General features: G+C 45.1%; 1 protein-coding gene across 2 annotated transcripts in view; it reads left to right on the forward strand.

Moving 5' to 3' along the window:
• TEX9 (testis expressed 9) overlaps nt 1-15,253 on the forward strand; it is a 138,528-nt gene that overhangs the window by 59,732 nt on the left and 63,543 nt on the right. For both annotated transcript variants that reach the window (XM_077473878.1, XM_077473879.1), the window contains one exon: nt 12,753-12,835. In XM_077473878.1, the coding sequence (XP_077330004.1) occupies nt 12,753-12,835 (83 nt within the window). The remainder of the gene's footprint in view (nt 1-12,752; nt 12,836-15,253) is intronic.

Here is a 15,253-nt window from a genome sequence, read left to right on the forward strand (position 1 = left end):
CGGAGGCTCCACAGGCCGCAAGATGGCGGCCGGATCCCGCGATGCGACTAGGCCGCAAGCCACGGAGCCGCCAAAAGCACCGATCGCGGCCTCAAAATACTGCTCCGCCACTCCGCGGGGTGTCCGGAATGCAGGGGATATCTTGAGGTCCCCCCCAAAGTCGAGCCGGCGTAGGATGGGAAAGGATTTATTTCAGGATGGCAGGAGCTCCAGCACACCACGTCCTACTCGGTCTACATCCGGCCACGCCCCCCCGATCTGACTTATTAATGTATATTTCAAACTGATGACTAGAGTCTTGGCAAATCAAATGAATACTTTCCTGGCTAGGTATGTACATCTGGACCAGGTGGCGTTTGTACCTAACCGCTCCCAATTAGACCCCACGACTAATAGATCTCATATCGGCGGTGCTGTCTAACTGGGACAGTTATGGACCCAGGAATGGTATGATGTTATCCTTAGACCTTTGTAAAGGTTTTGACTCCTTATCATGGGACCCAGATTTTACTCTAGGTCTCAATACCCACACCTTTGCCTGGTGGACCAACAGGGGTTTGATGCGCATTGCTGACCCTTGCGATCAAAGAGGGATTTTATCAGAAGAAACCCTACGAGACAAATGCCAACTCCCAAACTCAGAATTTTTTCATTATGTTCATATTTCACATTTCTTAAAATCCCTACAGCCTACATCTGATATTACCACATCTAGCTTGATGGAATATTTGTGTATGTCCTTTGATAAGCACATGGGCCACATCTCTAAAATCTATTGACCCTTTCACATGATAAGCCTGCTCGGATCCACCTGTCCGTTTTTCAGGTGAATCCAAGTGGGCCACTTATTGACTCCTATGGGCAGGCGGGTGTCGGCGGATATGTGTCTGCTGACACCCGCCTGCCATCCGATCCGCTAAAAACAGACATATGGTGATACATTTAGCCATCCGTCTGGTGGATCAGATGAGATCTGATAAAAACGGACATGCTGTCCATTTTCGTCCGATCTCTCCATAGGAATCAGCGGGGCGCTGATAGGCTTTCGGATCCCTATCTACAACTTAATTTATTCACTTACACAGATGAATCTACTCAAATCACCACAACAAGCTCTTTTGGGACAGCCAGCTGATGGAACACCAAGACAGGCAGGGAAACTCATAGCCTTTATTTTCACGGCAGCTAGGATAGCAATATCTAGGTCCTGGAGGACACCTACAATCCCCTTCGACTTGGTGAAAAACAAGTTGTCATGGATCATGGTAAACAAATGCCTTTTGGCAATTCTATTAGACAAACAAGCTAGGTTTGATAAGATCTGGAAACTCTGGTATAAATACTTGTCTGAACCTTTGTGAGCTGTCAGGGACCAGACAAGCTCATACTATGGAGTGCACTCTGTTTGGTATTCTATCCTCTTTTTCTATTCTTTTCCCCCTCTTTTCTTTGACTTACCCATTTCCTTGTACTCTGCCTGCAGCGCCAGGTAGACAGATGTCATACAATCTACAACAATGAGTATAACATAAAAGGAAAGGCTATAATACTCTGTTCAAATGCTGAATTTAGGGTCTGTATTTCTAGACCACACTGATCCCATGTTGAATGGGACAGAGGATACTGACCTCACAGTTATGTTATCATGGTTTTCCCTTTTTTCCTCTTTATAGAGTGTGATGGAACGATGGAGGAACCATAAGATACTTATCGTTACCTCTAGGGTGCAGAAATGTTTTGTTTAATCTTTTTCTATCTCTGATATGGAGTAACGAGCAGTAATGGGTGTGCAGGTCATAAGATGTTAAAGATTCTTCCCGAAATGTTCACTGTAGTACAGATATATGATACATTGTTCAATCTCTTAACTTTCTAATTGTCTTGTAAATTTCAATAAAAATCATTGAAATAGAATTGCACCCCAAAACACATTCTGCTACTCCTACTGAATATGGGGATATCACATGTTAGACTTTTTCACAGCCTAACCACATAGAGAGGCTTAAATCCAAGGAGCACCCTCAGCCTTTCTAGACCAATACATTACACATATCATTTCTTGACTACATATGGCATTGTTGGAGGCCCTGGAGCACCAGGACAGCATTAACACCAACAAAATATGCAATTTATTTTTTAAGAGACACAGTGAGTCTTTTGAAGACTTCATTGTTTGTTGCCCAAAGCATTTGGAAAACGTACAGTGAAAATGAGAATGTATTTTTTTATTTTTTTACACACAATAAATTAATAAGATATTTCTAAAACACAGCATAGGCATACTTAAAATTACACCCCAAAACACATTTGGCTAATTCTCTCAAGTATGGGGATACCATATGTGTGAGACTTTCACTGTTTGGTCTGATTTTTAACCATACATTGTGCTATCACATAAACCAGCCAATTGTACAAAACCACTAAACTATAATTGTCACCTCTATATGAGTAGTCAGGGAATATAGCTTAGTGTAGCGTCACCTATAGCAGTCCCTGTTCCTATAAGCCAAGCAAACATAGTCTACTGGTATGTGGCTGTCCCCTTGAATGCCATGTTTACTGGCCAGGAAGTACAGGGGCTGAAGAAAGGAATAACAAAAGCATTTCTGTAGTTCCAGGAGTGCAGTTGTCCGCAGAGAATAGCTGGCATTGATGTCTCACAGGAACGTAGTCAGATGGCCAGTTCAGGCTGCAGGCAGAGGCACAGTCAGCAAACAGGCAAAGGCTCAGTCAGGCAGCAGTCAGAAACCTGGTCAGTAAGCAGGCCAGGGGCAGTAGGCAGAGGCAACACTGCACTGTGGCGCTGATCAGGAGTACTGTTGTTGACAGCACTAGTCTGTTGACACTGGGGATTGTTGTGGCAGCAATCAGGAACACTGTTGCTGCTTTACACTGGTCTGGTGACACCACGACTGGTGTGGTAGTTATAAGGAAAACTGTTGCTTTCTGCACTAGCCTGGTGTGGTGGCAATCAAGAGCACTGGTTCTAGCTACAAAGGTCTGGTGACACTGGGACTGCAGTGGGGGTGATCAGGGACACTGTGACTGGTGTGGTGGTAATTAGGGACACTGTAGCTGGTGCAACAGTCATTATGGACACTGAGTGGTGTGGTGGTGATTAGGGACACTGAGTTGTGTAGCGGTGATTAACTACTTCCCGTCCGCTAGCCATCAAATGACGGCCAGGCGGCGCACCTATTGTGGTGGGAGGGCGTCATATGATGTCCTCCCGTTTAAACAGGGTAATGCGCGCGATCGTGCGCGTGCATCCCTGTTTCTTCGGTGGCGGTGTGTCACGGAGACACCGCTCGCCACCGAAGGGGGTGAACAGCCATTGGGTATGGCTGTTTACCACGTGATCGGCCGTGATGAAGTCACGGCCGATCACAGATGGTCACACCCCCACTGTGCACAGCGCGTGCTCGCGATTGCGCTGCGTGTGCACATCGGTGGCAGCGTGTTCCCGGGAACACTGCTCATCACCGACGCTGGTAAACAGCCATTGGCCGGCTGTTTACCCATGTGATCGGCTGTGATCGTTTCACAGCTGATCACTAAAATATAAACAAACTGCAGTAACAAGATGTTACCGGGTTGCGGTAACATCTCCTTACCCCTTACAGTGTACACCAATCACACTGATTGCCCCCCCAATAAAGAGGACCTGTCACCACCTTTCATAGTACCTATCACTCACAGTCCATCAGAGTACCTGTCACAGTCCATCAGAGTACCCGAGTACCTGTCACGGTCCATCAGAGTACCCGAGTACCTGTCACGGCCCATCAGAGTACCCGAGTACCTGTCACGGCCCATCAGAGTACCCGAGTACCTGTCACGGCCCATCAGAGTACCCGAGTACCTGTCACGGCCCATCAGAGTACCCGAGTACCCATCACAGTCCATCAGAGTACCCGAGTACCCATCACAGTCCATCAGAGTACCCGAGTACCCGTCACAGTCCATCAGAGTACCCGAGTACCTGTCACGGCCCATCAGAGTACCCGAGTACCTGTCACGGCCCATCAGAGTACCCGAGTACCTGTCACGGCCCATCAGAGTACCCGAGTACCTGTCACGGCCCATCAGAGTACCCGAGTACCTGTCACGGTCCATCCGAGTACCCGAGTACCTGTCACAGTCCATCCGAGTACCCGAGTACCTGTCACGGCCCATCAGAGTACCCGAGTACCTGTCACGGCCCATCAGAGTACCCGAGTACCTGTCACGGTCCATCCGAGTACCCGAGTACCTGTCACAGTCCATCCGAGTACCCGAGTACCTGTCACAGTCCATCCGAGTACCCGAGTACCTGTCCCAGTTCATCTGAGTATCTGTCACAGTTCATCTGAGTACCCGAGTACCTGTCCCAGTTCATCTGAGTATCTGTCACAGTTCATCTGAGTACCCGAGTACCTGTCACAGTCCATATGAGTACCTATCACCGCCCTTCAGAGTACCCAAATACCAGTCACCAGGCCATCAGAGAACCTGTCACCAGGCCATCAGAGTACCCGAATACCTGTCACCAGGCCATCAGAGTACCCAGGTACCTGTCACCAGCCCATCAGAGTACCTATCTGCAGCCCATCAGAGTACCCGAGTACCTATTTGCAGCCCATGACTCATGTTTTTCCACATTTTCCAAAAACTTCTGGAAAAAAATGAACCATTCAAAAGACTCATTATGCCTCACAGATTATACATTGGGGTGTTTTCTTTCCAAAATGGGGTCATTTTATTGGAAATTCCATTGTCCTGGTAATCCAGGGCCTTCAAAAGTGTAATAGGTGGTTGAGAAATGAGATGTGTCATGTTTGCTCGTAGAACATCTGAAGGTACTACTTCAATGTTGGTGCTCTGTATGTGGCCAGGCTGTGTAAAAGTCTCACACATGTGGTATCGCTATACCTGGGAAGAGTAACAGAATGTATTTTGGGGTGTAATTTGTTGTATGCATAGGCTGTGTGTAAGAAATAACCTGATAATATGACAATTCTGTAAAGAATTGTGGGAAAAAATGTTAAAAAAACTCACCATGCTACTTACTTAATACCTTGGAATGTCTACTTTCTAAAAAGGGGTCATTTGGGGGGTATTTGTACTTTCCTGACTTGTTAGTGTCTCAAGAAATTAGATACACCTGATGTACTGAAGGCCTGATCAGATGTGATCAATTTTCAGTAATTGGCACCATAGTTTGTAGACTCTATAACTTTCACAAAGACCAAATAATATATACTAATGTGGGTTATTTTTTTACCAAAGATATGCAGCAGTATAAATTTTGGCCAAAATTTATGAAGAAAAAACACTAATTAGCAAAAATTTAGGACAGAAACAGAAAAAGGCATTTTTTTTTCACAAAATTTACGTTTTATTTTATTTATAGCACAAAAAATAAAAACCCCACTAGTGATTAAATACCAAAAAATCATATAGTATCACTTATTCCGGAAAAAACGTAACACATAGTTACTATATTGACAGCGCTAAACAATTAAATACGAAACAATCAGAAAATGAAAGTTAGAAAGTTCGTAGATATCAAACGATGTGCTGAATCTTAGATTGTGAATAGAGTGCTCCACTTAATTCTTAAATGAGGAAAAAGAGTCCATTTCAAAGCAATCCACCACACCGCTCTATCCAATGTGAAGCTTCGTGCTCTGTCATTCCCAATGGTAATGCACTTACCCCCTAACAGGGTTATATACAGGCACTTCTAGTAATGAATCACTCCGGATGTTCAAAACCAAAACCTCCCAATAAGGCTCTCTCCTCGCAGCACAATTCGTGGATGTTTCACCACAGAGTGATGGACACTAATTGTATCAAATTAACTAATAGTTCTCAACTGAAAATCGACTAATGGGTAGGGTGTCCTTCATGGGTAGATAGTCTTGCTCAATTTCAATCTCAGTGCGTTTCATGGAAACACCCTTCTTCTTCAAGAGGTGACGGGAGACGCAGCTTACGGTTGACTGAAAATAAACAAGTTCTTCTCAAGGTTCAATTCATGATTGCTTCTACAAAATCATGTCATGCTAGCATGCCGCCAACAGAGGCCAGCGCGTCTCCTCACTTCAGATTGGAAGCGGCGCATAGCACACCACCAAGTGATTAAATACCACTAAAAGAAAGCTCTATTTGTGTGGAAAAAAGGACGCAAGTTTCATATGGGTATAGTGTTGCATGACTGAGTAATTGTCATTCAAACTGTGAGAGCGCTGAAAGCTGAAATTTTGAAATTTTTCTGGATTTAAATAGCCTCCATAGACCAGATCCATCAAAAAGTGCCACAGAGGCCAAAGTGGATGGTACCTGGGCCTCGTATCCAAAGCTCGAGGTTTTGCCTGTAACGCCTCTCTTTGTAGGGCTGGACCACAGGACCCAGGGCTTTGGCAATGCTACACTACCTATAGCTTTCCTGGTGGGGTGCTTCTTACAGGTCCAAGGGAGTGGAACCCCGATATAAAGGGGACCCAGTCCTTGAAGGTTTGCTGAACACAGCCCGTCCGCCGTGATGGGTGAAGGTTGGATTGTCTGTTGATTCAGCAAATCCTGCGGCAGGGATAAGGTATGGGAAAACTTAGGAACTGAAAAGTCCACCTATGCTTTCTTCTTTAACCACTTCCCACCCGGCCAATGCACATATACGGCCGGGTGGGAGCTGTCTACTTCTTCTGAAGGACGTTCCTGAACATCCTATCAGGAGCGGGATCGCGCGCGCGTGCCCGCGCAGCGGCGCGATCCCGATTGTGCTCGTGTCACCCGGACACGGCACATCTCAGATCGGCAGGAGGGCTCTGTGATTGGCCCTCCTGATCACATGACGGCCGTGTCCAATCACGGCCGTAATGTGATGTAAACAAACAGCCGGTTGCTAGGCAATCGGCTCCTCCTCTCCTCACACAGAAGTCATCGCTGAGGAGAGGAGTAGGGATGAGCCGAACACCCCCGGTTCAGTTCGCACCAGAACTTTCGAACGGACCCCAAATTCGTACGAACGTTAGAACCCCATTGAAGTCTATGGGACTCGAACGTTCGAAATTAAAAGTGCTAATTTTAACGGCTAATATGCAAGATACTGTCCTAAAAAGGGTTTGGGGACCTGGCTCCTGCCCCAGGGGACATGGGTCAATGTAAAAAAAAGTTTTAAAAATGGCCGTTTTGGCGTTAGCACTGATTTTAATGTCGATTAAAGTGAAAAAAAAGTGAAATATTTCTTTAAATATCGTGCCTGGGGGGTGTCTGTAGTATGCCTGTGAAGTGCCACGTGTTTCCCGTGTTTAGAACAGTCCCTGCACAAAATGACATTTAATGGAAATAACGTCATTTAAAACTGCTTGCGGTTTTAATGTTATATCTGGTTCCTGCAATATGGTTGAAAATCATTGAGAAAAATGGCATGGGTAGCCCTCCCTGCCCATTACCAGCCCCTTTGGGTCTTGTACGCATATTAAGGGGAACCCCGTACCCATATTAAAAAAAGGAAATGCGTGTGGCCCCCAGGCCCTATATACTCAGAACAGCAGTATACAAGCGGTGCAAACAAGACAGGGACTGTGTAGATTTGTTGTGTTAAGTTGAATCTGTTTGTAATTTTCAACTGGTACATTTTTAAAGTGTAGCTCAATCTCCTACAACTGACTGCAAGCTCTATTTAAAATGAGCAAGATAGTTAGCTATATAGGTGGATATAGCGGTGTATACTGCGTTCAGAACACGCAGACAGCACGCATAATCTCCTAACACTGACTGAAAGCTCTATTTAAAACGGGCAACATAGTTAGCTATATAGGTGGATATAGCGGTGTATACTGCGTTCAGAGCACGCAGACAGCACGCATAATCTCCTAACACTGACTGAAAGCTCTATTATAAAAGATAGATATATCGCTAGCTATATAGGTGAATATAGCGGTGTATACTGCGGTCAGGGCACGCAGACAACAACCACTACAGAAGAGCAAGAACGAAAATTCGGCCGATAACGATCGGTGTATACTGTGTTGAAGGTACACAGAACACCCACTAACTGCTACAGACGCCAACACACTACACAAGGCCACCGTGCAGGTGGCCTTATATAGTGTGGGGCGTGTACTACACAGCCTGAGCTATGATTGGCCACAGGCATCCTGCCTGTGGCCAATCATGGCTCTCCTCGCTGCCGGCGCTGTGATTGGCCAAGCATGTGGGGTCACAGTGCATGCTATGTGCACTGTGACCCCATCGCAGTGCATTGTGGGCCGTAAGCGCCACACGAATTTGGCGCGAACGGCCCATAACGTTCGGAATTCGCCGAACGGGCGAACAGCTGATGTTCGAGTCAAACTTATGTTCAACTCGAACACGAAGCTCATCCCTAGAGAGGAGAGCAGATCGCTGCAGCCGGCTGAAGATCAGTGAGTATGAGCTGTTTTTTACAGCTTTTTACTCACTGATCATCAGTCTAGTGTAAACACACAACACACCACACAGTATAAACACAATGTCCCCACATATGTCCCCAAAACATACATGTCCCCAAATAATAAAAACACATGTCCCTAATAATAACAACCAGTCCCCCCCACATATGTCCCACTAAAATCACATGTCCCAATGATTATCTGCACACATATGTACATGATCATTTGCGTACATGTGTCCGTGATCACACAAACCAATTATTATACACTTAACGGATTTTTTTTTTTACCAAAAACATGTAGCAGAATACATTTTGGCTTAAATTTATGACAAAATTAGATTTTATTGGATTTCTTTTAAAATAGAAAAAAGAAAATATTGTTTTTGTTCCAAATTTCCGCTTTTTTTGCGCTTATATCGCAAAAAATAAAAAACGGAGTCGCGAATAAATAACACCAAAATAAAGCTCTATTTATGCGAACAAAATGATAAAAATTTCATTTGGGTATAGTGTAGCATGACCGCGCAATTGTCACTGAAAGCTCTAGAGCGATGAAAGCTGAAAATTGGGCTGGGAAGGAAGGGGGCGAAAGTGCCCTGTATTGTAGTGGTTAAGGGAAGTCTGTAGAGGGAGTCTATGCACTTGCCTTAATCTGTCATCTGTTGTCTTCACTGGAAGCTCAGTGTCAGTCTGTGTGTGGCCGCACCAGCTTGCAGGGGGATGCTCTCAGGTAAGAGATCTGCCAAAATTCTTTTTTTCTCACCCCTAAAGGGACAGAGGTGTAGGGAAACACCAGCAGTGTACCCCCCTTCTAATACCCCCCCCACCGCAGGGGGTGCGGAGGTCCTGGATTCCGCTCCATCTGCTGTTTTTTATGCTGGCTGATGTCAGGGGCTCTGACGCCCCCCGTTGGGTCTGTAGACCTGAAAGCCGCCTGCACACGACCACATTTTTAAAAACAAAACAGAGGGGTGGGTTTATGGAGGGGGCAGGGCCTAGGCACAGCGCCGTGCAATGTCCACAGTGACGCATGGTAGGCAAGCATTATAATAAAAAGACAGCTGGAATAGTCTCTCCGCGGCTGATGAGGAGGAAGCAAGCAGTCTGCACACAGGGACACAGGAACTGTGGGGCATGTGAGGGTTGCATTCCTGATACAAGAAGGACTCTTCATTGGCGACTACTTGAGTCGCCAGCAGTTATTCCCAGGGGAATGGTCTCTTCATCCCGATATTTTTCGGGCTGTTTGCCAAAGTTGAGGGAATCCGGACGTAGATCTAGCGTCCAGATTCAACATGAAGTTAGCCAGCTTTGTGGCCAGAACAAGGGATCCACTCGCATGTGGGATGGATGCGTTGGTGACCCCGTGGCATCAGTTCTCACTGATCTACGAATTTCCCCCTATTTAGTTGCTGCCTCGACTGCTTTGCAGGATCAAGCTGGAAAGAAAGCTGATAATTCTGGTAGCACCAGCATGGCCCAGAAGGTCATGGTATGCAGAAATCATAAAGATGGCAATGGATGGTCCTGGTCCCTCCCATTACGGCCAGATCTGCTCTCACAGGGACTGATATATTCCATCCTACCTTACAGTCTCTAAATTTAATGGCTTGGCTATTGAAACCCACATTCTGAAGAAACGTGGGCTTTCCGGGTCAGTTATCGCTACCTTGATTAATGCAAGGAAGCCAGCTTCCAGAACTATATATTATAGGGTCTTGAGGGCTTATGTTTCCTGGTGTGAATCCAAGGGTTGGCACCCTTGGAGATATACCATAGGCAGAATTCTTACCTTTCTACAATTAGAGATAGAGAATAAATTGGCCTTGAGCACTATTAAAGGCCAAGTCTCAGCTTTATCTGCCTTTTTTCAAAGACTGCTTGCTACACATTCTTTAATCCGGGGTTTTATGCAAGGGGTGATGTGGCTTAATCCACCAGTCAAACCTCCCTTGAACCCTTGGGACTTGAAATTGAACAGCCATTTGAACCAATACAACATATTCCCTTAGTCCTTCTGACAAGGAAGTTGGTATTTTTGGTTGCTATAATCCTCAGCAAGGAGGATTTTGGAATTGGCTGCTCTTTCTTGTAATTAGCCATATTTGATTCACGATGACAGGGTGGTGTTACGCCCTCGTCCTGACTTTTTGCCAAAAGTGGTTTCCGGTTTTCACCTGAACCAAGATATTGTCCTGCCATTGTTTTTTCCAAAACCATGTTCCAGGGAAGAAAAGTCACTACATTGTCTTGATTTGGTGAGAGCAGTGATAATCTATTTAAAGACAACTGCTCAGATTTGTAAGACTGATGTCTTATTTATTCTGCCAGAGGGTCCTAAAAAAGGACAAGCAGCATCCACTGTCGCTAAGTGGATTCGGCAAGTTATAATTCAAACTTATAATTTAAGGGGTAACATTCCCCCTTTTCAAGGTAAGGTGCACTCTACCTGGGCAGTTAGTGCTTCTTGGGCAGTGTGTCACCAAGCCTCCATGGCTCAGATCTGTAAGGCCGCAACTTGCTCTTCAGTGCATACATTCACAAAATGTTACCAAGTGGATGTAAGAAGGGAATGAGGATATCGCCTTTGGGCGCAGTGTGCTGCAGGCAGCAGTATAGGTCCTCAAGGTCTGAGGGTACCCTACGGGTTGTATCTCCCTCCCCTCAAGTAGCATTGCTATTGGACGTCCCACTACGTAAATACTTAAGGCTCTGTGTCCTATGATGTACGATAAAGAAAATTAGCATTTTTATAACAGCTTACCCGTAAAATCCTTTTCTTGGAGTACATCATAGGACACATATATATATATATATATATAGGGGCGTCAACTTCCTGTATTGGGTGTACCAGTGTCAACACCTGAAGGTAGCTATAACCCACTAAGTAAATACTGAAGGCTCTGTGTCCTATGATGTATTTAAAGAAAAGTATTTTACAGGCAAGCTGTTATAAAAATCCTATTATTCACTCATTCTGTACATTTAAAAGGTAACTTCACCTAAACAGGCCTGCACTGGCAAAGTTGAGTAAAGCTGGACATGGACAGATCAAAATTCAGCCGGTTCAGTGGCAACTGGCCAAATTTTGATCCGTCTAAGGGCAGGCTGGTTGTACAAGTACAACCAGCCTGTCAGGTTTTTTTTCCATACAATCACTACCGACTGCCATAGCCGCCGGTAGTGATCATTGTATTCTGACGGCAAGGAAACCTCCTGCTGTCAGAATACAATAGCACAGCGATTGTAATTTAACCTGTGGTTGAAGGAAAGAAAACTGCATAATCTATGACCTGCCTAATAGCCTTACCTTTCAAAACAAACTTCAGTACACAAGCTTGTATTTTATAGAAAGGGAAGAGGTGTGTCTGACCAGGTAATTCATTCACAGTACTAAGAGATGTGGGTCTTATGGTGGTCATATCTGTAGCATTAGATGGATAAAGTGATCACTAACAAGTGATTCTTCATTGATTAATTCATTGAAAAGATTAGTTTTGCTGATACCCATGATACATTTCTACATACCTAGCAGCCCTGGTTATATTACTTTCCACCAACACAACCGCCTATGCGCTTCCTGGAACTGTAATCTATAACGGTGCGCTTATATGTCTGTAGCGAGCCTCCGGGACAGGATGCCCCCTTCCCTCCCCTCTCTTTCCTCTGTCTCTTCATCTCTTATTTCTGATCCTCTTTGTTTCGGAATGAGCCCTTTGCCCACAGGCAAGAACGGTACCCCTTTTTGGTCCCATGGACGATGATATCGCCTTCAGTTCTGTCGTTCCCAGTTGAAGGGGCCTCTTATAGGACATGAAGCATTTTGCGTTCTCAAGTATGACTTTGATATTTCTCCACCTTACAATTTAATGTCGCTTTGTTATTTTCTTTATCATTCCCTGATTGCTTAATGTTCAATACTTGCCGTGGGTAACCCTTTTTGAATCTATACCTGTTATTGTACATTTTTTTTTTTTTTTTTTGCATTGTGTAAGTGTCTATGTTTCTTATAATTTCCAATAAAATTCAAGTGAAAGAAAAGCTGAGTTTCGTACTTGGGAAAGATGTGATCTATACATTACAATTCGAAACTATGTATTAAAAAATATCCTTTTGTGATCAGTTCCCTGACACAATCAGTCAGGAGCTTGTTAAATGGGAGATCTATGGTTTGCGACTTTTAGTCGAATCGATGTATAGTTGGGAAAAATCATTCAGTTATTTTTAAAATGTTTCCGCAACTGAACGTACCTTTTGGAGATTTACATTGCAAAGTATAGTGTGCATACATAATAGTTTATCTATACAGTGCATATGTGTTTTCTTTTCACAGAAGCTCAAATTAGATTCCTGAAAGCAAAGCTACGAGTCATGCAAGAGGAGTTAGACAACATAACACATGAATGTAATAAAAAGGTAAAATCTATGTTCCAGGCCTGTTGGCACAGTTGGTCTAAAGGTCCTGTATTTACTCCTGTCAGGTTAAAGTGATTGTAAAGTTTTTTTTTTTTTTTAAAGAGGAAGTAAACCCTGATGAGTTTACTTCCTCTTTCATTCCCTGCAAAGGCAAAGCAAAATGGACTACTATGCATCGCACTGTGCAGTTCGTTTTGCACAGAGTGGCCCCGATCATCGTCTTCCAGGTTCTCCGGCGGTGCTATCAGCTCCTCCCAGCATCGTATAACCCCCCTAGGAGAAGTGATCTCCCGGGGAGTTACCTCGCGGGCATGCTCCCAAGTCCAGCATTTGCGTCCATAGATGCAGAATGTAGGACCCCCCTCCCCCCCCCCCCCCCCCCGGCGCTTGCATCATTGAATTTGATTGACATCAGCGGGATCCAATGGCTGCACTGCTATCAATCTATCCAGTCAAGAGCCAAGAACCCCAGGCAGAGAGGTATAGCACGTCTCCGCCGAGAGATCGAAGGGGGTCAGGTGAAAAATGGGGGGGGGGCTTGGGGGCCGATCACTGTCAGAAGTTTTTTCACCTTAATGCATCCTATGCATTAAACACGAGGGTTTACAACTCCTTTAACGCAAAACTACTCCTTTGATCTTAAAGGGGAACTCTAGTAACTAAAGCCGTCCATAGATGGTTTGAATCTCAGCCGTTTTCAGCAGGGACCAGCCAAGACTTGAAACATCTATGGGTAAGCTGATTGTACCCAAGTCGATCCATTGATTAATTTGAGTACAATCAGCATGTAAAAAAGAAATCACAACATTTATGGCCTGCCATAAAGTAATATTAAACCTGTTGGGTTTTTTCCTTTAAAATAACAAACGTATCATATTTACTTGTGGTGTGCTATGGTATTGTCCTCCTCCTCTGCGATTGCCCCCATAGGAAGACGCTTCCCATAGGGGCACTCATGCGGGTTTGCTCCCGAGCCACTTTGTATTTTTTTTTTTTTTAATCTTTAAAAAAAAAATTGAGCAGCCTTTTATGTCTACATTGACACAAACAGGGCAGCTCATCCCTGCCCCCCCCCCCCCCAACTCATCACAGAATGTGATTGACAGCAGTGGGAACCAATGGTGCTCGCTGCTATCAATCTGTGCAGTGAGGAGAGACAGAGTCGGGAGTGCCTCGGCTCTTGTGCACATCGCTGGATTGGGCCTGGGCTCAGGTAGCTATAAGGGGTGGCTGGGGGGACGCATGAAACACAAATTTTTTTTACCTTAATGCATGCATTAAGGTAATAAAACTTTAAGCCTTTAGAACCGCTCTAATTCTGTACCACTAACAACATTACATTTGCTCAGTACAGTTGACTGGTCTTTCAGGTCTTAGATTACCTGGACAATGTACTGCTGTATTAATCTGTGGGAGTTAGAAGAAGGGGGGGGGGGCAGTTTGGAAGAGGAGACCTATAAGTGAAAGTGAAACTGCAGCAGAGCAAGGTCAGGTCCCCTCCCCTGCCAGACAGCTCAGGAGAATTTTGTAATTGCTTATCAAGTCTATGGGGGTTATTTACGAAAGGGAAATCCACTTTCCACTGCAAGTGTACTTGAAAGTGCAGTCGCTCTAAATCTAAGGGGTAGATCTGAAATGAGTGGAAGCTCAGCTGATTTTATCATACAATCATGTGCAAGCTAAAATGCTGTTTTTTATTTTCTTTGCATGTCCCTTTCGGATCTACAGCGACTTTACTTCCAAGTGCACTTGCAGTGCAAAGTGGATTTGCCTTTAGTAAATAACCCCAATAATCTTCAATCCATATGTACGTTTTTTTAAAATACGTTGGCACAATGGCACGGACAGGCACAAGCACGTACCCATACATGCCTGCCTTCCAGCGGGTGGGGGGTCTGATCGGACCCCCTCCCGCTGGCTGCGGCGGTCCGTTTCGCTTCAGGAGCGATCCGGGATGATCCCAGAAACCAACGGCCATCCCCTCTCGATCGCTCCTGGCGAATGAGAAGCTTCCCCTGCCTGTGTAGTGTAAACACAGGCAGGAGGAAGTGATGTCACTCTCCTCGAGGCGTTCTTTTTGACCGGACGGCAAGGAGAGAAGACATCCTAGTAAGTGCACCAACACTACACAGACATGTAGGTGCACATAGGCACACTTTAACCCCCGTCACCCCCTGATCACCCCCCGATCACCCCGCCCCCCCCCCCCTTCCAGTCACAGTGTCACTGATTGCAGTGATCATTTATTTACTGATCACTGCATTTAGTGTCAGTTGTAACTGTAAAAAGTGTCAGGGCAGTTAGTGTTAGGTCCAGGGTAGCCCCCTACCCCCCAATAAAGGTTTAACCCCTTGATTGCCCCCCAGGTAACCCTTTCACCCCCTTTTGCCAGTGTCACTAAGCGATCATTTTTCTGAT

The sequence above is a fragment of the Lithobates pipiens genome, unplaced genomic scaffold (assembly GCF_037356315.1).
Source record: "Lithobates pipiens isolate NorthernLeopardFrog02 unplaced genomic scaffold, aLitPip1_a1.2 Scaffold_8, whole genome shotgun sequence".
In the NCBI taxonomy this organism is placed as follows: domain Eukaryota; kingdom Metazoa; phylum Chordata; class Amphibia; order Anura; family Ranidae; genus Lithobates; species Lithobates pipiens.